Source organism: Poecilia reticulata, linkage group LG11, assembly GCF_000633615.1.
Source record: "Poecilia reticulata strain Guanapo linkage group LG11, Guppy_female_1.0+MT, whole genome shotgun sequence".
Taxonomy (NCBI): Eukaryota; Metazoa; Chordata; class Actinopteri; order Cyprinodontiformes; family Poeciliidae; genus Poecilia; species Poecilia reticulata.
In genome coordinates, this window is record NC_024341.1 from 13,412,175 (window position 1) to 13,438,256 (window position 26,082).

Consider the following 26,082-nt stretch of genomic DNA (forward strand, 5'->3'; position numbering starts at 1 on the left):
TCACATTATGACACATTCAACTATGGTTTAATACACAACAACAAACTACTTTTGAAAGTTTTACAGTGAGTTGCTTCTGTACCTTGCAGAGTTTTCTACATATTCTCACATAACAGGTAAGTGATAACATGTGGATGTTAATAAATATACATTTTATTGGATTTTCTAACAAATTATTATGAGGAAAATTATTTCATATTTTTATCTATTTTAATTGCTCAACTCAATCTAAATAAAACATATGACCTACAGCTATTTTTCACAATTCCAGTTAAGGCACTGAAAGGGTTTTCATACTTTTTCAAGACACTTAATAGTATATAGTAAAATTACCAAAAACAGAAATCGAAGATGTAGATACAGTGTTTTTGGACCAAGCAACAATTCTGTAGCTGGTCAAAATTTCAGATTCGTCTTCATTTTCCAGCTCTTACAACGTCATTTTTCCCACGCCGTAGATGTGATAGAGCAAAGTCACATTTCGTTTGACAGGATCCACAATTAAATAGGCAAAGGTCTGCTCCTCCTCCCGTGTTCCAGGAAAACACTGGCCAGACTCATCCTGAAGAACAAAAACATCACAGAAAATGCTTTTGCTGTCTTCTTGAGTGGCTCCAGCTGTAGCGATATTCATTATAGAGGTTTCTTTTGGTTTTCAAATTCAAGTCTTATGTGAACTGTTTACTTACATAGGCACAGACTTTGAGCACGGTGGACACCACACTGATCTTCTTTGTTTCTGGGTTCTTTTGCACACTACAAAGTAAGTAACTGATTAGTAGTGACATAAAGGAATGGATAACAAAGACGCCCTAATAATAGAAAAACCTTGAGTAAAAAATTTGGGTTTCACAATATTATGGGTTTAACACAAAGTTAAAATAAGTGTATAGCATGACCCTTTAGTGTGGTTCCTACACAATTGATATTTATAGGTGTGGAAAAATGTAAGAAATAAGATGCATTCCTATTAATTTGTTAACTATTTCTTTATCAAAAAGTCCATGCACCCATATGTCTATTATTTTCCAATCACCAATCTATATATCTGTTTGCAGAATCCCCATCCTTTCTTCCATTCATCTGGTCACCTATTGTTCAATTCTCTTTTCTTTCTTTCCTTCTTCCTTCCCTCTTCACGGTTCAGTTTTTGCAGCCACCATATTAAGCCTCAATCCTGCCATGTAAAGATACTTTACTTTTTTTTTGGATTCTTAAAATGAGTCTGAAAAGTGACAGAGCAATTCTGGACACTTAGTTTGAAAAAGTATGAGGTTTTGACATTGAAAATGAGTAGGAACTCAGACTCCTGTGCATTCATAAGTAGATTTAATATTTCCAAGCAGATTAATTTGTCTTTTTGGTTACTATGAAAACTGGCAAATCGCAGCAATAGGTGCTGATTTCATTTAATCTAAAGATTTTCTCTGGGATTTCATGAAAGGCTCGATCACAGGGTCGCTATGACACATTATTTTCTGGTTTTGAGGGCATTCACAACTTTGGAATAACTTGAGACCAGAATCCTTGAGAAGAGTTTAATTAACCTTCTTTTTCTTTATAAATTGAAGTCTTGCGCTACAGCTCACCTTATCAGGTCTTTGTATATTTTCTTTGTGGTGCTGATGTAGGGGTCAATGGTGTCTTCATACTGACAGAGTTCTCCGCCAAGACACAGGTGCTTGAAAAGGCGGAACAAAAACTCCTCCCTCTCCATCCTCCCAACAACATAGTAGTGCTCAGAATCCTCTTCCTGTAACATCTGGCAGAGGCAAAAAAGAGTCTTGAACTTAACTTCAGAAATGAAATGAATACAAAAAGGCAGAGGGAGTAAAAAAAGAGGGGATCACCTGTCGAAGTTCATCGTAGTCAGGGTAGACATCATGAAAGCATTTAACTACATGACCAGAGGGCCTCAGGATGCCGCAAGAGTAGACTGGATCAAACAACTCCATGGAGATCTTAGTACAGGGCACAAGATTTGTGCTGACAGACTCTACTGGCCTCTCTACAACACACATGAGTCTCTTAGCCTTTGTCAAGATGACGTAAATTTCCTGCTGTCATTAATAAAAGGATCTCTAGGGGATGACATACCAAGAGGCATGCAGAGTCCGGCCTCCATATTTCTTAGACTGGCAATCACCTGAGGGTCTTTGAAGAAACACTGAAAAACAATGGAAAGAAACATCAAATGCATTCAGTTTAGATTAAAAAAAATGAAGGGGTGTAAACAAAAGGGAGAACACCTCATTTTTGAAGATTTGGTTTTTTACAGAAAAAATAGGGGAAAACGGGATTTAAGTCTCAAAAAGTATGGGATTTTCAAGTGAAAATTGTTAAAAATAAAATAAAAATAAAGAAACGCTTTCATATTTTACAGCAAAATACATATAATACAACATCAGAGCACGTCTTACCAAAGCAAACGTTTCACAGCTGTAAGGATGGAAGTTGCTGTCAAAGCTGTACGTCTGAGCTGAAAGCCTCCCCAGCATAGACCTGAATTAAACCCACAATGAGAAACAACACACTTGGACAAACGGGAGAAAGTTAACTATATTTTTACGTCACCATTTCATCAAGAGCGTCAAGGTGTTCTTGTCCTCCTGGAAAGAGAAGCTCTTAGCAGGAAGAGGACTGAAAGAGTAAGTCTGCTCAAACGCGCTTTCGCCTCCTGCCATTCTGAGTTTCGCCTAGAAATGTATAAAAACAGTATACACTTTAGGGCTGTTTTAGCTAACAGGTAGTAGACTTAATCATAAGCTTACTCGGTGCCACTACGTTTATTTATTGGAAGGATAATTCCAATTTGCGCTTTTTCTCGTTTAACTTTTAGGGACTCGAGTTTGTGTGGAGTAGCTGTTTCCTTGGTAACGGACGGTTGGTGACGTCTTGATGCCCAGTATGAACTACATCTTTATTTCCCCCCTTCAGCTAACACTAATACAATTTATTTTAGGTTAGTGGTAATGTATCTACGGCCACGGTATTATTACCTATTGTATGGTATTTTAATTTTAAACTGTTTTTTCTTTGTTTTCATTTTAACGTATTGACCTTTTTCTTTTTCACCACCAGATGGCGACATTTATCTGCTTTAAAAAGGTACATATTTTTCTCAGGCTTCTTACGCTTTTGTTCCATAGTTTTTTTCTCATGTTATAGCATCAAAACGTGGTGCTTTGAGGACTTCCTAATCAGCTTATAAACCACGTTAGAAAGTACAAATCTGACTACTGACTTTATTTTATTTTTTCTGCTTACAGAAGATATGTGGGAGAAACACCAAATGATTATGGGAAGTCCTGTAGATCAAGTTATGAATATGAGTTTAATAAAATGTGAACTGGTTTAAAAGCATTTTGTGCAGTACAGTTTACGTTAAAAATATTTTTAATTTTCACTTAGTGAGCATTTGAGACACTTCTTGATTTAATGGAGAAAGTTACGCTTGCTGGTACTCATTATTCAAGTGCATAGAAGCACACTTTTGTGCATATTGTCTTCACATTTGTTTAGTAAATAATAATATGGTGGAATCTGTTGTCTACTTTTGTCCAATTCTGGGTAGATTCAAATAGTTTTGTGCAGGTCCTGACTGGAAAAAACACTTGAATTCTTTTTTTTACATTATGCACAACATCTAATTTAAAACATCCTCTCGGAAGTTTGTAGAGACCCCTACACATGTTTTATTTACTCCTGCTTAAATACTTATGTCATTCCTATCATTCCAGCTTTCCAAGAGGGAGTTCTGGAATTGTTTTGTTGCACATTCCAGTGAAGGACTTCCTGAGCCTCAATATTCCAGATGAAAGAAGCCAAAATGGTCTGCTGAGGGGAAACCATGAAGTTATCATACTGTAAGTGTGTTTTTGTATTACAATGGATGTTTGTATATGAATGTTATACAGGGAAAGCAATACTGTAGGTACCATGTCTGGGTTGCATCTGTGAATCTGATTTTCTTTCAGTAGATAACACTGACATACCAGTAATAGTTACATGGCAGAATTGCTCAGGCTTTAAATGAAATCCGGTTTCTTGGCCTTCAGTCTCAGCATGTGGGAAAAAATTAGTTCAGTTCAACTTTCCCATGTGAACAGAACTATGTAATAAACTGCACAGTGATGTAACTATGATAACACGATGCAACTGTTCAAACCACAACTGTACTTTAATAACACAGCTCTAAAATAGTGATGGTAATTGGAGTGCCACAATGTATTGCTGTAATGACAAAGACAACAAAAGGATTATTAGCTGTGACAGCCAAGTGAAGCAATTGGGAATTGCGATTCTGCAGCCAGAATATGATGAGATGTAACATAACACAGGTCAGGTGCATTTAACAAAAAGATATTTTCGTTTTCTGCTGATTGCTTCAAGGGAATTGCTCTTTAGACCCATCACAGACTAAATGGCAGACAAAGATCGGAAATGTTCAGAGAACTATCGGACCGTGATTGCAAACTGTGATCATATCTTTCCATTCTGCCTTTGCAGATTTGTTGACAGGTATGGAGTTCTTCCCATCTTCGTTGTGGTGTTTTGCGATTTCAAATAGTTGCATGATGGAGGCATCGCATAAATACTAAGAAGACAAGTGTAGACACAGATTTTCATTGACACTGTGGTCATGCAGTTCAAACTTTTTACAAAAGCTGGAGAAACATTTAAAGAAAACATTTAACTGCTCTACAAGTCATTTATATTTGCTGGCTCTTCATTTATTTTTGAATAATCCAATTAAAACCCTAAAAGTAAAACAAGCTTTTTAATCTAACAAATGAACAGACATGGAGTAACATGAACACCATCCACTGTTAGAATTATCAACTTGTTACACATTCCTTCTTAGGTACTTTTTAAATTTTATTTTTAAAATTGCATTTGGGAAACATTAAATCGTATGCATATCCACCTGTGCCAATGCAAGATAAAATCTCTGTGAGGAAGACACGGTTTTTCCACAACAGTGAGATACTAGACTGCTAAAAAGACACAACAACATTCAAGGTCTTTTGGTTTCAGGTGTATCTATATGCAAATATGGTGCCTTCCCAAAGTATTTACCCTTGAACCTTTCCACATTTTGGCATGTTGTACCTACAAAGGTCAATGTGTTGTATTGGGGTTTGTGTGTTTGATCAACACAAAGTGGTGCAGAATTGTGAAGAGGTGGGAGAATGATGCACACTTTTCAAAATGTTTTATACAAATCAGGAATGGATTCAGCTTTGATGTGTCGGAACTGCAGAGAACAACTAAAGTTGTTTAGATCTTTTTTGCAGATATAGAAATAAATATTCTTTGTATCTTTTTTATGTTCATATTCAGTCAGATTGGATGGAAAGTTTCTGTGAACATCAATTTTCAAGTCCTGATTTAAATTCTCAATTGGATTTATTCCTGGACTTTGACTGAATCGTGTTAACTCATAAATATGCTTCAATCTTTACTATTCTAATGTAGCTCTAGCTTTGTATTTAAGGCTTTTGTCCTATTGGAAAGTGAACTTCTGCCCCAATCTCAGATCTTATTCAGCCTCTAGCAGATTTTCTTCCAGGATTGCCCTGTATTTTTCTCCATCCTTCTTCACATCAAATCTGACCTGCTTCCCTTTTCCTACTGAAGATCAGTCCTACAGCATGACCTCTTCGCCCACCATGTTTGATTGAGTTAGGAGCAATGAGAAAGTTCACTTTTTGTCCAATCTGAGCTGTTTTAAGTACTGAACTGTACTCCGAACATTCGAACATAACCTGAACAGAATTTGAACCATCCACTAATAGACTTTTCAGAAGAATAAAATCAAAAATAGATACTTTTACCTGCAGTTTACACATTTAAATGTCCAATTTGAAGCTTAATTTCTTTGTCACGTTGTTCATTCTCATATCTACCTGAAAGTTATTTAGCTGCAGAGATTCCAAAGACACTTAAAAACTCTGCAGTTGCGTCAGTGCAGCCTAGAGTTGTGCCCAGACTTGGAGAACAATGGAAAATTCCTTCTGGAGCATTTTTGATAATGAACGAATCAATATCTGTAACATTTTTCTCCGGTGAGGTCATGGTGAGAGGGATCTCTGTTTATGCTGTTCCTTTCTGCTCAGGGTCGGTCAACACAGGCCAAATCCCAGTGGAAGTGTTTCATTGTCAGTGTCTCCACTCCTATTAACTCATAACAACAATAAACACATTAGTGAGACTCAAACACTGACTCATTCAAGTCAGCTCAGCTGACACTCAAACTTATACAAACATGAACACACCCTAAATTTATATTTCTGTGTTGTACATTTACTAACTCTACGTTCAGTTGAAAGGAAAATTCATATAAATCCACCCATGGCAAGAAATGATAAAAGTTTAATGGAAATATCAAAAGTGTAATGCACCATGGAAACCACTAGCAATGTTTGTCTCTCTGCCAACTTCATGTTGCTTAAATTCCAGATGGAAATTTTGCCTCAGAGGATAAAAATCCCTTTTTAGGCAGCATAAATAAAGGAATCATTATCTGCAACTTGTTTTTTGGTAACTTTTAACAGTGCTAAAGCATACTATTTGGGCTCAGAGCTTCTTTAAACCAGTTCTGAGTGTCACTACAGCTGAGGATGTCAAATTCTAAGGAAATAATGAAAACATAAGAGTAATATTTCTATCTTCTTCAGTTTTCAAACAACTTTTTTTTGAACGCTTCAATATAAAATGTGGACATAATAACACCACTGATTTGTAAGCTGCTGTTTTAGCAGCAGTGGTGGAGAAAGTACTCAAAAATGTACTTAAGTAAAAGTACAAATACACAGACAAAAATGTACTCAAGTAAAAGTAAAACTACCACATTAGCATTTGTACTTAAGTAAAAGTAAAAAAAGTACTGGCTTTTAAAAATACTTAAGTATTAAAAGTAAAAACTTGCTGAATAATACCTAATCGCTAATATCATTAAGTGTCCCGATCGTATTTAATTTTAATACATTAGAAATGTGCCATTTTAATGAACAATGCCACAGATAAAGCATGTTTTTATTATGTTTACAGTATGTGATTACTTACTATGTGATTCTATGCATCATACTTTCAGGGATGGAAACATCTTGTCTCCTGTCCTAACATAACATGAACTTCACTTTTTTTTTTGCTACTAGTGGCTTTTATTTTTTAAAGAAATCCAACAGAAAGGGGATGGAAAGAAAGTGGGTGGGAGAGGACAGGCAACCAAGGAGCCAGTAGCAGAGTTGTAGTCAAGGTCACCGACCCAAGACCAAGTCAAGACCAGCACCCCGCGCTATGTGACACAAAAAAATTAACTTTTACTTATCAAAATTGCTTCTCAAATTGATCTGAAAGATCCACATTCCCATAAAAAAACTAGTTATTAATACTTAGAGCTTAAATAAATGCAATCAGTAAAGATCCGTCCAGAAGAATCGGATCGTTCCTGAATGTACCAGCGTTGTCCCATATTTGCAACACCTCAGTCAACACCTCCACACAATAATTCAGGGCATGAATGACAACTTTTTTTCATCGCAGATGCAACATGTGTGTCTACGTCAGTACAGCTAGCTTTGCTAGCATCACGTCCACAGATCTTACCTTTCTTTAAGCTTTCCTTCCAAGTGACGCTAAAAGTTGGATGAAGTCCCCACCATCTGTGAAAGCGAAGCGCTGCTGATTTTACATGTCGCCATATCTTATGATTTATGCAGCGCTATTATATTACTGATGATTAGACTCGCTCAGAGGAAACCACTGCGCATGTCTGGAGCTTCGCGTGCGAGTAAAGGTGGAGGCGATGGGTGACAACAGACACTAAGTTACGATATTGCTCGGATTTTACGGCGCCACCTTAAATCCCTGAACTTCACATTTTAACGGAAAGAAAGAGCAACGCGACTTGGATGTAACAGTAACGCGACAGTTTWGTAGAAATGTAGTGAAGTAGAAAGTACAGATACTTACTGTAAAATGTAGTGGAGTAAAAGTAGAAAGTATCCATTATTTAATCTACTTAAGTAAAGTACTGATACACGAAAATTGTACTTAAGTACAGTAACAAAGTACTTGTACTTCGTTACTTCCCACCACTGTTTAGCAGTCTGATCGTTGCTTTTCAAAACCTTTATGTGAATGTCTGTTACAACACAGCTGAATACACAAAGTAATCATTGAAACTGAATTTCAATTTTACAATAAAGACAAATTAAAGTGAAGTCTGTTTGAGCAACAACTATTTTGAAACTCTGGAACCTGGAAATGTTTTTTCCTCTGTTTCACACAATACACAGCCTGAGGAAGTCCAAACAAGAGAAACGAACAAGAGCGCAACCTTGCCATGTCCTCCGACTAGAACACTCTTATTTTGTTTATTAACTCCCTCTGCAGATGCCTGATAGAGTGTCTGAGATATTTTGGGATTCCCAGAACATCCTTGGATGGATAAATAAGAAATTGTTCCCTATGCTGAGAGAAAAAAAAAAGAGATACCGTAAGAGGAATATGGAGAAAGCCACAAGCGTAAAAACAAGAAATAAGATTTTCAAAGGCGTTACGCCTATGTAATTTAACACAATGAAAATCTAATTAAAAATTAGTAGCAAGATTAGAAGGGCTGTCATTGGTTCTTGTTGCTCTGATCCTGTCTTCTTTGAGTATTAAAAAGCTTCACATTCACATACTTTTTGCATCAGGTCAGTATGGAATCATAGCTAGGTAGTTTTAACTTTCTACGAAAAAGTGACATGTCTTCAGGCATCAGAAACACAAAAACTAAAAATATTATTTGCATCATTTTGGACAAAAATCTTGTGGCTGAAACTCGATCACCCTAAAACACGAGGGCTGTGTCCTCCAGGCAAGGCGCTGAGCCCTTTTCAGGCAGTTTCTGCTTTTGTGACATTTATCTGGTCCGTTTCTATCCCAGTCCCCATGGTAACCATCTACACATGGTTGCTTGACATGGAACATGATGCTGGATGTGCTGCAAGAATGTAACCTCACGTCTTTGCCAGCTTGTAGCAGAGGCTGAAAGGAAGCTACTCGCTCGTACGAGACTGAAATCATCAACAGCATGTTGTTGTTGCTGCTGCTTGACAGCCTCCCACCGATGAAGCTGGTCTGCTTCGGACACTTCCTGCCAGCATAAATATGGCTGATATAAACCCCTAGATAAACAATCAACCGGTCTCAAAGGATAATTTAGAGAAAATATGTGGGAAGGTTTAAAAGCATGAATGCCTCTTCAGTCTTCCATCCCTCTGTACCTCAGTGCCTCACTTGTCTTGCTGTTGTAGGAGTGAGATGAGATAAACAGACATTAAAGACAGGAGTGCTGCTGATGCTGCAACCTCCAGGGCCCAGAGCTTGGCCTCTAAACTCTACTCTACTCCAAACAAAATAAGCTGCTCCTCAGAGCCCACCTCCCTTCATTTTGTTTATCGGCATAGAGGATATTCCAGAAGAATCTGTACACGTGTCACTCTGCAGTGACTCATTCGATAATGATAAAGTAAAATAAGAAAGTCCCTACGCTGGCTCCCTGTAGCTCAGAGAATAGGCTTTAAAATACTGTTGTTAGTTTATAAATCACTGAACGGCTTAGCACCTCGACTCACTGAAAATCTGCTGTTGTTGTACCAACCTTCCAGACCCCTCGGGTCTTCTGGTTCTGGTTCTGCTCTGCATCCCCAGAACCAGAACCAAACAAGTAGAAGCAACATTTAGCTTCTACGCACCACAAATCTGGAACAAACTTCCAGAAAACTGTAAAACAGCTGAAACACTGAGTGCCTTTAAATCCAGACTAAACACCCACCTGTGTAGAGTTTTATTTGAAATGTAATCAACTACGAATTTAACGACGGCACTTGACTTAATGTAATGTGGATTTGATTGCTGATTCTATGTTGCATGACTTTGTGATTTTTATGATGTAAAGCTCTTTCAAGTAAGTGGAAGAAGTTTTTTTTTTTTTTCATCTTTGGGAAAGAAAGTTAAAGCAACTAAAATTAACATTGTTTTACTTATTAAAGTATAAATGTAAGCAATAAATATTTGATCAATCAGGGGAAAAACTTAGAACAACATATACAAATACTTTCATGTTGATTTATGTGGTGGTGAGGTGGACAGATTCTCCAAATAATAATGCCTCCAGCACTGCTTCACAGCTGGCATAATATCCTCCCCAACCCCCAGAATCCCATATTGTGTTTTGCGAACAATGTCTGATGTTCAAATACTTGTGTTAGACTCGATATCCAAAGAACATTTTTATAGGTAATCTAAACTTTGCTTTTGCTCCAGTGCCAAACCAGCAGACTCAAACCGACTTGAAAAGAAATGATCAAAACAGAAACACAAATGAAAACCAAAGTTTTAACACCATGAAATCATTCTTTTAAGTTTCTAATGTCTTTACTGTTTATATTAATGAAAATGTACCAAAAAAAATTCCAAATGGTCACTTTTTTGTTTGTATTGTTTATTTGTATTACTTGGCTTTCTAAGTATTATTAAAATTTATTTTAAATATGCAATAAAATACCATGAGTGAGAAAAACAAGCTTTCATGGGGAATCCTAGGTGGTTTTTTTTAACATGCCTCCATATCTTTTCTGCACATAATTAGTTCCTTAGACACACATTTGAGTGTCAGGTCATCAATCTACAGAAGTGTAAACACTTACTAAACATTAGGCTGTTTTAACTGTCCACTAGGGCCACATTTGAAACTACAACCTGGAATCTGTTCAGCTTCCAGCACTCTGAGTCAGTATAAGCACTCTAAAATGAGCTGCATTTTCTATAGTTAGCCACCCAGATGTGTTAATATAATATATGCTACCAGGCACACTAGTGTAAATTCACAAAAGAAATACCTTTTAAGCATATCAAAACTTGATTTAAAAACTAAAATTATCAAGCAATAATATAAAGTAACAGGACTTCTTGAAAGCAAGACCTGAGGCCACTTTGGGGCCTTCATTTTATCTCTTCTTTGTTTTCAGTTTTATACTGAATGTACATTTTCCTGTTTTAGATGTAAAGCTGAAATAGGAAATCAACCAAAACTAACTGCTGATTAGTGGCAACATTTTTTATTTATTTATTTTAACAACGTAGAATTAAATTTTCTAGAAGTCACCTGTTAGTTAATTTACAGGAAAAACTAGAATTACAGTTATGATAAAAGAAAATTTGTCTAATTTTAAAGTGATTCTATTACTACTGACTACTCTTTTTAGGGTTCTCTGAGATTGACCGAAGGTTCAAGGATTTAAAATTGTGTAGTCAATGATCAATGATCAAAATAAGTCCAGATTCATGTAAAATAACTACTTTTTGTATACTGTGCTCTAACTGTAAACACAGTATACATTTTCTGTATACTGTGCAGAAATTTTACGCTGGGGACTCTTGCAACAAGATAACAGCCAGGTAACTTTGGTTTTGTGCTATTTATGCCTCCTACCATGGCATGCCACCCTGGGTGGTGAGCCATACAGTCTGTATCAGGAACTGCCTCTGCATCACAGATTCAGATTTGCCTGAAGCCTGAAATTTATTACCTGATGTCACTCGTGGTTTAAACACTGTGATAGTAGGCGCCTAAATTAAATGTTATAAAGACTACTGGGACTGATTGACTTACTTTGCATGCAGATATTTATTGGTTTTAAATTAGCGATATGTAAAAAGTTAAAAAGGAATGACCAAATTGTGGAGGGATGAAGTGCAGTTATTGGAATATCACTAGATTTTGTTGCCTATGTAAACTCTAAACATGTTTAGTTTTACCAGCTGATGTGGGTAAGTGAAAGATCCAGACAGGCGAGACGGGAGCTGAAGAGTCTTTTGACCTTCCTCTGTCTCTGTTTTATGACCTTTATGTTTTATTACCAACTCGTGGATAAGTAACTTTTCTATTACCTTTTTGTTTTGGCTATTCGTGCTCTATTTATTGATCTAAAGGCTTAAATTTCACTCCGTAAGGATCTATTGTGAACCCAAGTTCTATTTATTCTGCTAATGTCCACAGAAAGAATCCCTGTTGTAGCTTTTTTTTTTGGCTTTTAATACTTTTGTTTCAGTTTTGTTTTTTAAGTTTTCCATTTTAACTTCATTTCAGTGGACATATCAGAATTAATATATTCTTCACTTTCATCTATATCTCGTATCTCAGAATGCAAAGGAATATAAGGGTCATACAAAGTACAAAAACTGAGCCAAATAAATAATTGACAGTGCTTCTGGCTTTTTTGACCATTATTGAATTGAACTGGTTTCTTGTGTATTACTAGACAGCAGAGTTTTGCAATCTCACTGATAAAGCTGGGTACTAAGCCGGTCTGAAATTTTCTTTTATTTTTGCAAAGTATTCATTCTTTCTCCTTTTGATTTCTCTACCTTCAACGGTGAGACGCTTGCGAAGAATATTGTCCAATTGCAGGTGAACCCAAACATTTCTTATAAATGCTAAAGGAGATTTTTTGTGTGGGGTTGGGTAAAATATATTGAATAGGATTTCTTCTCTCTTGGGAATGTAATAATAGACGATTTGAAGAGGACAGAGTGAATCAAGGACCACCTGAGCTCTTCTCTTCTCTTTGAATCAAAGACGTGACAAAACATAAGAACTGGGTAAATTTATATCAAGAGGTGCTTTTAATCTTAAACGGATGCACCATTCACGGCCCACTTTCTAAATCTTCTGCTAAAGTGAAAATGGAGAGTGTTTTATACCAATATGCTGATTGCAACAGAATTTACCCAACCAGGAATGTTTTCTTATCTCACATCTTTTCAACCTTGCATACTGTGTGTGTGAGGAAAGAAAGGGACAAGTCACCGCATGTTACAAAGAGCAACATCTACTTGTGATCTTCGGTTGATTAGAGAGTAACACCTTTAGGCGCTGACTTTGCTGTGTAATCCTTTGTGCGGTTACCGTGCAGTTATTCTGAAGTGATCAAACATCATCAATGATCTTTTGGAACTTTTTTAGCCACCATAAAAGATCTTTCAAGATCTTTGAAGTGTGACTTTCTCCTCTGTGGCTAATGAATAAAAATGATTTTTAAAAATCCTGCACTTATTTTAACGTAGATGATGAATTTGATAAATAGCACATTTGGATGCACACTCACCCACCACTTTACAAAATAATACTATTCAGTGGCTTGTTAAAACAAATAATAATTTAGCCATGCTAGCAACACCATGCATTTACTCATCTACAGATGGTGAAGAAAACTTAGCAAAGGAATAGGTAAGATAAGGGATTTAGGGACTTTGAATGTGGGTGAGAGTTGAGTCTGAATGCAGATAGAAACTTCAACCAGCAGCAGATCAGACTGAGAGCCACTTTTGTAAAAATGGACAAGGAAAGACTGAAAACATGTTGCCTTGTCTTGTGAGTTTTGGTTTTGGCTGCATCATTCAGATGATAGGACCAGAACTTGGTGGATCCATGTGATCTGAATGGACCATTTAGGTAGCTAACTATAGCATGACGGTGTGTTGGATAGTGCTAGCTGTTGTAATTGACCGTGTCCATCTCTTCAAGACCACAGTGTACTCATCTTCTGATGACCACTTCAGCAGATTAGTACATTATGTAAAAAACCTGAATAATCTGAACCCGGTTCATTGAACTTAAAAATAAGTTCACTATCTGGAGTAGCCTCCATGGTCACTCAATTCAGTAAAGCAACTTTGGGATGTGGTGAAACACTTGAATGTGTAGTTAACAAATTTCCAGTATCATGTGGGCTAAAATCTTGGAGAAACTTTTGCTGACACCTTCTTGGATATATGCCATAAAGAATTATAGTATTTCTGAAAGCAACACGGGCCCAACCTGTAGTAACTGCACCTTTATCATGGATGAATACAGTAGTATAGCATTAAAAATCCCCAGGATTTGGATGGTCTTTTCAGGGCTTCATGGATTGCAACTGTGACTCATTTTCTTGAGAAAAGATTGAAAGTCCCTGAGGAACTAAGGAAGCAATAAACATCAGTGGGAAGTGGGCGAGGATTTGTTTTTGTAGTGCCAGAATATCAGGGGCCCTGTGACTTTCTTAATGTTACCAAATAAAGTAATACTAACTCTCATACCTCTTGTTTTGGAGGCAGAAAAAACATTTCAAAACGTTATTACTCATTGTGCTTGCAGGTTATTGGCTCGGCTACCTTGTTAGAATATTTACACTTCCTTCCGTCTGACCATCGGCAAACTCTTTGTAGGTCTGAAAGGTCGTGACATTGAAGTATCTCGTCTTGTTAATATGAGATCTTATGTTCTTAGCAACAGTAAAGTTCAAGTAAGAAAATTCATAAACTCGAGGGAATTTCGCTGGATATCTTTCAAAGCAAAAGCACATTCTAGTTTAAAAATGTTGCAACTATGTAAATTCCAGAGTAAGCTTTTTATTTTATATTCATCCGAAGAAAGAATGACTCAGAATTTAGACAACTTGAATGATTGCTGACAGTCATATAAAATGAGCTTACTATGAGTAAATATTTTCTGTATTATGCATTTCGATGAGTGCTATTTGCACATACCTATGATTAAAGTTCCACTGATCACATACAGAGCTTCCTTGCATGTGCTGAGCTGGTGAATCTGATCAGGAAGAACGAACGGCTCTTTGATTCTGATTCACAGGTCAGGTCTTCATCTGTCTGAGTGATTCAGAGTCTGCAATTTCTTGGTCAGCAATAAATAGTGTGTGGGGTCAGTGCTTTCACAATCAATATGAGGTGAGACAGAGACAGACATGCAAGGGTAGCAAAATAAAAAACACCACTAGTCTTATTGTCTTAGACTTTAGTCTTATTGATAGCTATGATCAGACACAGCTATGACTGTCTTTTTTTTCTACCCCAATATTTGGATTATTTTTTTATTTCTTTAAATTTCTTCAAGCAAAAACTCAAATTCTTACAGCTACAGATTATGAAATAAACTGAAGTCAGGTTTATGAAAGAATATATGCAGCACAATTCCCTGGAAAGACTCATGCTAATCTGGACCACTGGTTTTATTTACCCATGAGCAAAGCGATCTAGGAAGTCTTTAAAGACATAATAACTAAAAACAAGTTTAGTGTTTATTATAACAAAAAAAGTGGCTTTTGGTCAAAAGTTATTATATGTGGAAGATTTATTTCTGCCTCTTAAGCAGTCATTTCATGATTAATATACTTCCTCTGGCCTCAGTTTCACATCTTATATTTTTGTCATGCATTTTTCAGGTCAATGCTTTCCTTTGAGAAAGTATTTCTTCCTCAGCCACCGCAGCTGGCACTTTTTCTTACATGTGGCTCTTCACTGTCCTTGTCTTCAGTAGTTGTAGCTATATAAATGTGTTATAAAAGTCCGTGGATGTTTCTTTTACTGGTGAAGGGTGCCTTAACATTGTTGGAGAGTTTACTTGTCCCCCTGATCTTTTATTTAGCAACAATTATATTGTTAAAAATCCACAGTTGACTGATTAATTGCTCACGAACTGCGCTATAACACACTCTATGGTTTGTTTTGGAGCCTCAGGGGAGACGTCTCCCACCTTGATATTCTTTTTACTAGACACATATTTATGTTTGCTGACAAAGTTATAAAATTTTATCTTGTAAAGTTGAGGAATAAAAGCAAAACGGGTGAGACAAGACTTTCCCCTTTTCATCCTAAGATGGTCTCTGGCTCAAATGCATATAAAGTCACTTCATCTCTAGAGGCATCTGGATGAGACTCCTAGAAAACCACATTATGATCCAAAAGCAAACATGAGACCCAGAGGTTCTCAAATGAGACACCCTGGTCTCTTTACTCCCAACGAAGCCATTCATGAGCAGACTGCTGCATTAGCAAAGGCTCTTGCTTTGATTATATTAAAAAGTCATTTTTCTCACTTTGTAAAAAAAACCCCAACAACTTGAGTACTGTAAACAGTGCTAAATCCTAGATTTCTTACCTGTGGCTTGTCCATCTGTCAAGAATTCTTGATTCATCAGGAATGTAATGGTTGTTTCTGCCACATTTTTTGCTTTGAGATAGTTTCCACAATGCTTTTGTGAAATAAATTGATGCTGGATTTCTTCCCACAATCCCCCCCAAAAATAATAATATATATATATTTTTTAAAATGTTACGTGACTTCAAGATTCAAAACTGGAAATGAAATGCTGTTTGGCCTTTTGATGTACTGGTTTTCTGTCTTGGTTGTTTCTGCTTTCTTAATCTCTAGAAATAACTCACAATTTTAATGACCCACATGTATCTTTTCTCTTGGACCATAAAAAAAAAAGATTAAATAAAATGTGAGGCAGCATTATAATTTCAAATAAGAAACAGAAATGGATATGGCCTCTCAAATTTTCCATATTACTCACATTTAGTTTATTTAAATTGCTTTCTTTGAGTCATGTACTCTCCATTTCTCCCCAGAGCAACACCATCAGTGTCAACACTCCAGCTGCAGAGAAACACAAACAGTGCAATGATTTTCTCCCAAATATCTGAACTTCACATCAAAAACTAACATGTGGGTGTTTTTTTCTTAGTAACAGCACTGAAAACACTCACATTGCTGATGTTCTCTGCTCTGGATCAGCATTTCACCATCACACCCATCCTTGTTGTTTACTATCAGCTGCACATGTCCTGGAGCAGGAAATCCACCAGGGGCGTCAAGATGGACATGTCTCTGCTCTGAGGGCTGCATGCAGACCCCCACTGTGACGCAGTGCAGCTGGAGCCCATGTTTTTGTAGCTCCATGGGATGATTGTGATGCAACAGTTCAGAAAAAGAGAGCGATTGTTCCTCAGGATGACTGTGCGTGTATGTGACCGGCCCACGCCGCTCAGTTGTCAGTTCCAGATTCTGCTCATATTTATTTCCACAAAATGCTCCAAATTAACGAAATATATGCCACACACACACAGAAGTACACTGACCTCAATGAGTGCACACTTTTTGTGTGAGTGTGCCTGGATGGAAAATTTATTTTCCCTCGGAGTGTCCCTGCAGTATTTTTTTTTTGGCTCAATTGTTGCCTTCAGGCTCAATGGTTCAGTCTATTCTTCATGAATTACCTCACCAACAGAAGCACTGCTGATCTGATAGCAGACCACTCTGCTCTGGGTAATTTAGAGGTCAGGTCTGAGTCACTGTAGTGTGGATCCTGCCTACACATTGACTGTACGTCCATACGTGTGTCTTATGACAGATCGCCTACAGATGTTGTGAAACATCCTTCTCACATTTCTTGTTTTCACTGATCTATACATGAGTCACAGGCTTCCTCATTTGCTGTGACAGCCTTCTATGATTCAGGGGTCATTTATGTGTTCCTGAGGGTCTTCAGACTTTTACAAACACGCCTTTTCATTCTCTTGCTTTTACGGTTAAAGGAGCGTCATCACCATTCTTCTCCAGAAGTGACTTGCATGATGCCAGCAGCTATGCATAGTTCTTTATGTGTTACTACCACCAAATGACGTAGAGTTGTGGTTTACGAATGATGGAGAGTCTGGTGACATTTGAACACTGTAAAGATAGCTCGGGGGCCCCTAGTTTCAGGAGGAACAAGGCGTGTAACACTTGTTAAATATATAATTATAGGCCTGTTTGAAAAGAAAACCGATTACCCAGAACTCCTTCATCCAGTAATAGTCTGAGAGCATTTCAAATTTAAGCTTGTTTTAAGTCACACTTATATATGAGGATAAACAAACTGCCAAAAAAACATTAAAAAAAAACATTTTCCCTGGAAAGTGTTGCATAGATAAATACTAAATGGAACAGTACCTCAATCAATGCCCTTTATTAGTAGTCATCTATCTTCTATTTTGAATGAAATTGATGAAATTGATATTTGCAAGTAGGTAAGAACGTATTTGTCATGTCTAATATATTAAAATATGTAATTACACAAAAATCCATTTGAGTGTATTTGCACACACCTTTTCTGCTCTGTCCACATCTTTTGGGTAAACTGGGACTGAGGTCAGGACTTGTTAGCGGTTTACTTTGTTGTAGTTACTTTGGTGGTTCGCTGAAGGGTCCTGTTTGGAAAACCAAAGTTTGACTCATGGCTAATGTCTTGAGATGTTGCTTCAGTGTTTCTAAGTCACGTTCTTTCTGCGTGGTGTCATCTGTTTTGTGAAATGCGCCAGTCGCTTCAGCAACAACACCTGATGATGTCACACCTGTACTTCAGCTTCCTCGTTCCCCTTTCAAATGATCACTCTAGACAAACACTTCAAGTTTGGTTTCATCCAACCACAAGACTCGTCTCTAAAAGCTGAGGTCTCCATCTTATTGTTCATTTGCACACTGCAAAGCTTTTTATGCTGCTTTCTGGGTGATGACTTCTTCTTCAGCCAGTGTCACCATCCATTTTACTGTGGATAATGATCTTGCTTCAGAAAGATACTTCACAGTTATTTTACTTTTGTTCTGGGATTGGTACGTCCTTTTTGAATCAAAACATTTGTGTGACAAAGAGACCATCTCCTTTCTCAACAGTATGTATGGACATTAAAACTTGCAGGACCTGCATACATTTAGATTGTACTCACGGGACTGTGGATGTCCATGGCTCTCTTCCTGATATCTGATTTTTATCATTTTTTCCCCATCATGTTGCATATTCCAGGTGTGCTTTAAACTATAAATACGCGCTGACTTGACTCGGATTGTGAGCTGTATCTTCTCGACTTGTATATCAAGCTTAAGCTTCAACATTTAAAGAAAGTATAAATTAAGCTAAAATTGAAGCAAAAAGTATCCTCTCATTATTCTGGCATTTACCTTGTAAAAACAACATCAGTAATGTTAACTGATCTAACTCTGCGTGAATGTAAGACATTGATTATAAACAAAGACTTATTGTTTTTGCATGAGTATTTTTGTGAATATATGTTATGAGCTGTAGGTCTCTTTATGTGGTCACTCATTTTGTTTCTCCTGTCTCTCCCATCCTCCAGCCCCGCCCTGTCTGACACCCTGCTGTGCCTCCATTATCAATTCAGCTTTTAGTTTATTGATCGAGCAGGGAGGGGGTGTTTAACGCACAGCTGCGTCTTCCTTCAGCACCATGTCACTCCTCTGAATCAATCAATAATGCCCAGAAAACAGTGGATGACTAAATTGGCTCGCTTCATGAATTTTGAGAAACAGTTTTTTTTGGGGGGGGGGGGGGGGTTTGTGATTAACATGTCAGCATGACAACAACTTAACTGTTACTGAACAAAGAAATAAAAATCAAATTTCTTGCTTGTGCTTGCAAATTTTTAATTGTTATGTTGTGATTGTGACTCACTGAAATAAAAAAAACAAATAACAGAATTGATTAAGAAATGCAACATTATAAGATTCATTCTATCAAACCTACTATTTAAAAATATTTCATTAGAGCATTTATAGCTTTTTGCCTTAATTTTTGCCAAAACCTAATGTCCAGGGGGTTGTTTGTAAGTTTCTAGAAGCTGGAAAGTCTTCTGCAATCTGTCCACTCATTTCCAGGCCGAGTGGGTTGGGCTTATGCAACCTGTGTCCAGGAGGAGGAGCAGGAGTCAGCAGCTCCTCTCTACTGCGAACACCTCAGATAAGAGTTTAACTCTGCACAGTAAATGTAGGGCAAATTCACGGCTGTAAGTGAAAGGGACAGCTTCTTGGGTAACAGGAGACTGAACCAAGAGTATATTTCACCATGGAGGCTTCTGGGTGATAAGGAGAGGAAGGCTGCTCACAGATAATCAAACTGAGGAAGCTACTTGAAAAAAAAATCTGTATGAGTGAAAGAGAGAGTTTGCAGGAGGCAGTGAAGCAGGGGACAGGCCTGGAGTGAATGGGGGTGGGGGGAGTGGTTAGCGGTGCTTTCTGCATGTATATAGAGAAGGCAGTCTGACAGAGCAGATCCTGTTAGAGCGTGAGCCTTAGAGAAAGGAGGACTGACCTTTCAGACTCGCTACCTGTGAATGACTTCCTGAGCAACACAGCAACCGAACTCTGCAGGTGTCTGCTGGATTATAAACTCAAGATTTCTGTTTCACCAACAGGTAACAACTGATTTTGCTCCTGTGCAGCAGATTTGTTTCCTATGACGGGTTCCGGGCAGGTGCAGCTTTACAGTTTTCAGACGTACATTGTTCTCAGCTTACTTGAACATATTTCTGCAACATCTGCTGAACTTTGTTCTCTTTTGGTGTAATTTATGACTGCATATTAGCCAAAGTCTTACTGTTTGAATTTATTTACTTTCTGGGTGTTTGACTGAGTGGCACAACATTCTAGAAGATTTATTATTGAAAGATGGATGCGAGTTAGAGATTGAGCAATTTTTATGAGCCAGTTTGTGTTTGTCTGGTCCTCTTGTGCGACTCAGAGAGATGTAATCCATTCACTCACCTGTTTTATTCAACCCTAAAGGGGGATTGTAAAACCATCAATTACCCATGTTGGTGTTTCACAGACAGGACTGTGAGAGGGAAATAGTTCAGGAAGACCTCTTACAGACATACAGAGAATTATCTGGTGGGTGGTGCCATGATATCTCCAAAGAAAGTGAAACAGTGACATGAACAGGGAGAGAATATTAAAAAGTCTGCTACAACCACAATACTGCATTGTACTGATATTAGTAGAGGCTTAAGATACCCGTAATGCTTTACCATGAATTATTCTGCAAAATTAATGTCCAGTGTTTCAAAATATTGAATTTAAAGATAAAACTTTCTTTAAAAAAAACAAAACAAAAAAACTTGACTTTGAGTCCATTTCTTCCACTGGAGTTGGTTTTTATTTGAACAATTGCTGCTGAGATGAAATAAATGTCTGTCATGTCACTTCTGAACTCTAATCCTTCTGTGCAGTGACAAGCTGTGAATCTGAGCTTCTCAGTGTAAAACGTGCACGCTCGTGTATATATGTGAATGTCTGTCGGTGTCGAGGGTCCATCTGCCCCGTGGCTGCAGTGGCTCGGCTACAGCAGCTGTCCTGAGCTCTGGTAGGCCATATGGCAGCTTTTGTTAAGCAAGCGGGAGTAAAATTAAGCTGGAGCATTAGTCTACTAAGCTAGTTAAACAAAGTGTTAGAATTTCACCAACAAAATGGTTTTGACTGCTTACATGCATTTTAATTGGGGAGCTTTTAAGTGAGCTTAACAGTGGTACAAATTATTTAAATCCCAACCAACTTTTAAGTCAACAGAAATGTCATTATTACTAGCGTTTAGGAAGATTTTACTGAAATTGCTTATTTTATCTACTCAAATAAACTAGCTTCTGATTGTTTTTGCTCGACACAGCAGAACATTTTTGACACCAGCTAAAAATGTTCCCCCGAAAATAAATAATTGATTATCTCTTAGTGAGTGAATACAGGCAGTGGGTGAACACTGGGTTCTCAACGTTAATGTGTTAGCGCGCGTTATTTATTTGCTAGGCTATCAGTGCTCGACTCAAACTTTCTCCAGTTTCCTAATACCTATACTTAAGCTATTTCTACTTATTAACTAAAAAAGCACAGAAAAATATTTCTGTGCGTTTACGTTACTCTTTGTCGTCCCAGAACACGGCTAATGAGACTTCTGACTTTCTAACATGCTTGGATTTGTAACCAATCTAATCTTTGATCAACGTGACATTTGCAAGCTTATTTTCTTGATTGAAAACTAAACAATTTGATTAGTTAACACTTAGCAACTTCCAAAATAAATTTTTAACACTTTGCAGAGGAGAAATATTTTGGAATATGTTGCTGCACATTACAATACCTTGTCAGAGTTGCCATGAATTACTTGCTCACCATTAAAACATTGACCTGAAGAGGCCAGAGCAGCTCTATGTACACCTGGGTGGGTGTTTTATTGCCCTGCTTTGAATCTGCTTCAACTAAACTCTTGTCTTAAAGAGCGGACCTCCTGCCCATCCCGTGCTTTCCGTTTGCTTTCATGTTTTTGTGCGTGGGTATTGGACACCTAAAAAAAAAAAAAAAACGCATTCAAGCAGAGTACAGCCTTGCTGTTATGTGCGTAATGTTCATTGTGAGTGGATTCCTGATTTGACAATCAAAGATGCTATTTATGTGGGCAATTCTTCCGGTACGTCTGCACGGACCCACCCTGTTAGAAACCTGAAACCGGCGCTCTCTCCAAGGCGCATCCAAAACAAGGGAATGCGTGGATCAAAGTTTGCAGTCAAGCCCAAATAGAGCAACATGTAAACATGTAGAAAAACTGGACTTTGTCATTGTTACTGTAGAAGGAAGTATTTTTATAATAAGACACAGTCACATACAAATAAACAACAAGCTCTGACATATTACTTCTAATAACCGTGCTACTTGCCAGGCTATTTTAAAGCACTCACTGTCCCAAAAGTCCAGGAATCATTTTGTGGTTGTTTTCATTTCTTTGCTGAAGCATTTTCAAATTTGGTTGCAGTTTGTCTTGGCTGTTTTAAAGGAAAGTCATGAAAAAAAGGTCAGTCTGTAAGAATCCCATGAGATTGTGTTTGGACCATGAGCTCCTGATGTTGCCCAGACTTCTGTGTAGTGTGTGTGTTTGGGGGGGTGTGCGTGCGTGTGTGTGTGTGTGTGTGCGTGTGCGTGTGTGCATGTGTGTGTGTGTGTGTGCGTGTGTGTGTGGTGTGTGCGTGTGTGTGTAGGTGTGTGTGTGTGTGTGTGTGTTCTGCCAAGCTCATGGCTCAATGGATGTGTGTGGGTGTGAATCATAGAGCAGAATGTGCATGGGGCATTGGCAACTGTCCTAAATGAATGATTCATTACTCTCTAACCTCCATACTTTGGAAATTTAGAATCAAAACTAATTGGTTTTAATGACACATAAAACCATGCTTGTGTGGAATAAAATCAACTTTATAAGTTAATTTCTCAAACCGTTTCACTTCTTCTTCTTCGTTGGTCACAGATTGATGATGGGTCCTATTGTTTTGACTGCGCTGGTGCTGCTCCTGGCTGCGCAGGAAGGTTCTGGAGAGGGAATCCAAAACAGAAGAATCAGAAGGGAGCTGGCCAGTCCTCTGCATGCCGGCGGCATCAGGGACCCGTACGGCTCCTACTGCCACAGGCGAGGAGGCTGCTGCCCCGGCAGGGACGACCTGTGCACCGTGCCCTACCTGGACACCATCTGCTACTGCGACCTGTTCTGCAACCGAACCGTCTCCGACTGCTGCCCGGACTTCTGGAACCGCTGTCTGGGCGTCCCACCACCTTTCATTGGTACATTAGGGTGATATGTGTTTGTGTGTGCTTTGCTTACTTTTCTAAGAGTCTGTGATCAGAGCTGTTGAGGCTCAGTCACAGCGGCGTACGGCACTCTGCTGACACCTACAAATGAATCACAGCGACACATTGTTTTACCCCTCTACAAAGTTTCAGCTGCAGCTGCGACAACTATGAGCCAGCTTTGTTTCAAATCAGAGAATAAAACCCTGAAAATGAACACAACTCTAACGGTATTGGTCACCGTAAAATCCTCTGTAAAAAAAAAAATTCATTCCAGTAAAACATTTTCACATTTCTCATCTTATGACAACAAACTTGAATGTACTTTATTGAGATTTTATGTGATTGGGTTGGGCTATTTGCTGAATTTACCAAACATCAGATCTTGTTTTCGAGAGTGATGTTTTTTCCTCTTTTTTTTGTTACTCATATTAGTTAACTTCCATTGCTCTAAAATAAAGACAGAATGAATTTAAAGTAGCAGTCCCACTAAGCCTGAAAAGTATTTCACAAGTAAAACACGTTTACTTTGTTGGGCAAAGGTAAATGTGTGCAGATGGTTCATATTACTACCAATATCAGCTAATTATCAGTGTACAGAAATATTTCCATGCCAGATTAGGAGTTGATTCAGAGTACAGCAGATATACATCAGTATACTATTTATTGATTTGTTAATTTATTTGTCTATTTAATTATTCATATTCAAGTGCTTTATATTCCATTCATCAGGTCTATACAGTTATTTGTGTCAGGACATTTAAATGTGTCGGTCCAATGTTTCCCTAAAAAAACTGGCAGCAAACATTATTGCTTCTCTCCTATAAATGTTGCTGTTCCTGTTGATCAAATCCAAGGGTGTGAAAGTTCACAGCTTCCTGCCATTTTGGAGAGTAACTTTACAAATTAAAAGTCCTGCCATCTGGATTATTGTTTTATGATATTTGAGGTATTTCTGTGTGACCAGATGAAAATATGAAGTTAAAATGGCTTTTAATGAGCTAAAAAAAAAAAAAACTACTTCTCAATTGCTTCACAAAATAAATAAATAAATCCAGGTCAGAGTAATGAGATAAACTAAATTCAATGAAGAAATATTCACATGGTATTTTTTCCTAAGTTACACAACCTTAGTGTAGAGCATTTTTCACAATTCACTGTCAGCAGTTTCAGCATTATGAAATGATATATAACCACAAATAATCTCAAAATAACACCGGTTGGTTGAATATTTATAAAGTAAATTGCAAACATCAAACAGCTGGTATAATATAACTAGCAGGAAAATATGATTAGCATTTTGCCCTCCTTGGCAGAATTCAGTACAAACACTTCAGCAAGCAAACATTAACTGATTCTCCTCTCCTCCAACCATAACAACGAACACGTGGCTGCAGTTGGACCGCAGCGGCCTCAGCACCGCGCTCTCAGTGCAGAGGTGGAGAAGGTGCCGTCGAGAGCAACGGCCTTCAGTGACGGAGATCAGGGCAGGAAACAGTGGGCTTCTTATTAAATAGGAATGAGGAGGAGGGGTGTACGACTGAACCGGAGGAGATCAGAAGAAAGAATGTGGGCTATGTGGAGGGCAGGAGAGACAGACGACGAGGGGAGGAGGGGCGTAAGCAGGTGTGTGTTCTCTAGTCAGCAGGGTAGAGGTCTTTGTGAGGTGTGAAGCCACATCATACTTTGCCAAACATCCTATTAGGAATAAACACATTCCTTCCAAAAGTGAGAAGTGGGAGAGATTTAATCTGTAACTTGCTGCAGCAAGTGAGTTATGACAGACCAAGTCAGACAGCTGTGAGTTTGGAGGATTGGTGTCGAAGGTCCCGGCCATAAATCACAATCAGCTCAGGGGACCTGTAGCAAACTTTGTGCCAAGTAATTTTTTAAATTCCACATGGCGCTGACACCCTGAACAACTGTAAATCAGGGGGCAGATAAACTGAGTCACTGAGTCTGTCACTGAGTCAGTGTAGTTTCCTCAGTAGCCGGGTCCAAACTTCAAGAGGAGGAGGGTCAAAGTGATTTAAAAAGAAACTGAAGCTGATTCATGGTTCCTTAGTCAGAAATGGTTTCCCTTGCTGACGGATTTATGTCACAAGAAGTGTTTTCCTTCCCTCTGCTCCGGTGGAGAAGCACAGTATAAAATAGTTAAACCACGAGAGCCCTGGAAGCCATGGGAATGGAGGAAAGGAGCTAACTCCACATTCCTACACTGGATTACTGGAGCTCAGAGCTACTTAGACCTCACATAAGCTTTATGTGTGTGTTACTGCATATACACCCTGATATGTGTGTCCATCTTGCATCGCTACGTTTAAGTCTGTGCTGGTATTTCTTTCAGATTAGTTAGAGGATCAGTTTTGTTTAACCACATCAAACCTGTGTATATTAAACCCCGTCTCTGTTTCTTTTCAGATGTCTGTGAAAGAAATGGAAACAAGTTTTATTCAGGGCAAACATACAAAGAAAACTGCAATTTATGGTACGTAAGCTCTACTTTTCCATGCTTTTTTATATCAGCTCCACACATAGCTTCAAAGTTGAATGTTTTTCCTTCACCTCTTTGGTGGATTTTTCTCTGTGTTCTCTCTACATGCATTCAAGATTATTATAATAATATAAAAGGTAAACAGTTTAAGTTGTGGTCGAAACAACTAAATATCAACTTCTTAATAAATGCTTTTATCTCACATTTGTGTCCTGCAAAAGCTTTCATACCCCTTGAAGTTTCACCACACTTTGTTACAATCACAAATCTTGATTTGTTGTATATTATAACTACAAATGACTTCAAAATAGCTTTT

At 38.0% G+C, this 26,082-nt stretch overlaps 2 protein-coding genes across 5 annotated transcripts in view; one reads left to right on the forward strand and one right to left on the reverse strand.

Moving 5' to 3' along the window:
* Positions 1–10: 10 nt before the first annotated feature.
* Positions 11–2,868, reverse strand: cfap300 (cilia and flagella associated protein 300). Of its 2 annotated transcripts, XM_008421932.2 has the most exons (8): positions 2,772–2,868; positions 2,575–2,696; positions 2,421–2,502; positions 2,098–2,167; positions 1,851–2,008; positions 1,590–1,762; positions 690–756; positions 11–562 (listed from the first exon to the last, which is right to left on the reverse strand). In XM_008421932.2, the coding sequence occupies exons 2-8, from the start codon at positions 2,682–2,684 to the stop codon at positions 431–433; spliced, it is 792 nt and encodes a 263-aa protein (XP_008420154.1). In that variant the 5' UTR covers positions 2,685–2,696; positions 2,772–2,868; the 3' UTR covers positions 11–430. The 2 variants fall into 2 exon arrangements, with proteins under 2 accessions (XP_008420154.1, XP_008420153.1); XM_008421931.2 differs by having other exon boundaries at positions 2,575–2,844.
* tinagl1 (tubulointerstitial nephritis antigen-like 1) overlaps positions 2,556–26,082 on the forward strand; it is a 39,395-nt gene continuing 15,868 nt past the window's right edge. Inside the window, exons 1-6 of one of the 3 annotated variants that reach the window (XM_008421930.1) lie at positions 2,556–2,648; positions 2,840–2,905; positions 3,082–3,108; positions 3,741–3,866; positions 22,956–23,266; positions 25,694–25,760. In XM_008421930.1, the coding sequence (XP_008420152.1) occupies positions 22,960–23,266; positions 25,694–25,760 (374 nt within the window). In that variant the 5' untranslated portion in view covers positions 2,556–2,648; positions 2,840–2,905; positions 3,082–3,108; positions 3,741–3,866; positions 22,956–22,959. Of the gene's footprint in view, positions 2,649–2,839; positions 2,963–3,081; positions 3,109–3,740; positions 3,867–19,880; positions 20,086–22,955; positions 23,267–25,693; positions 25,761–26,082 lie in introns of those variants that run through there. The other 2 variants (XM_008421929.2, XM_008421928.1) reach the window with 2 other exon arrangements.

What these genes read in the sequence shown, in the direction of transcription:
- cfap300 (XM_008421932.2), bottom strand. Translation starts at nt 2,684, where the DNA reads ATGGCAGGAGGCGAAAGCGCGTTTGAGCAGACTTACTCTTTCAGTCCT. An exon ending in TTGACGCTCTTGATGAAATG is followed by an intron (nt 2,503 to 2,574) that starts GTGACGTAAAAA and finishes GGTTTAATTCAG; the next exon opens with GTCTATGCTGGGGAGGCTTT. An exon ending in ATATACAAAGACCTGATAAG is followed by an intron (nt 757 to 1,589) that starts GTGAGCTGTAGC and finishes CTTACTTTGTAG; the next exon opens with TGTGCAAAAGAACCCAGAAA.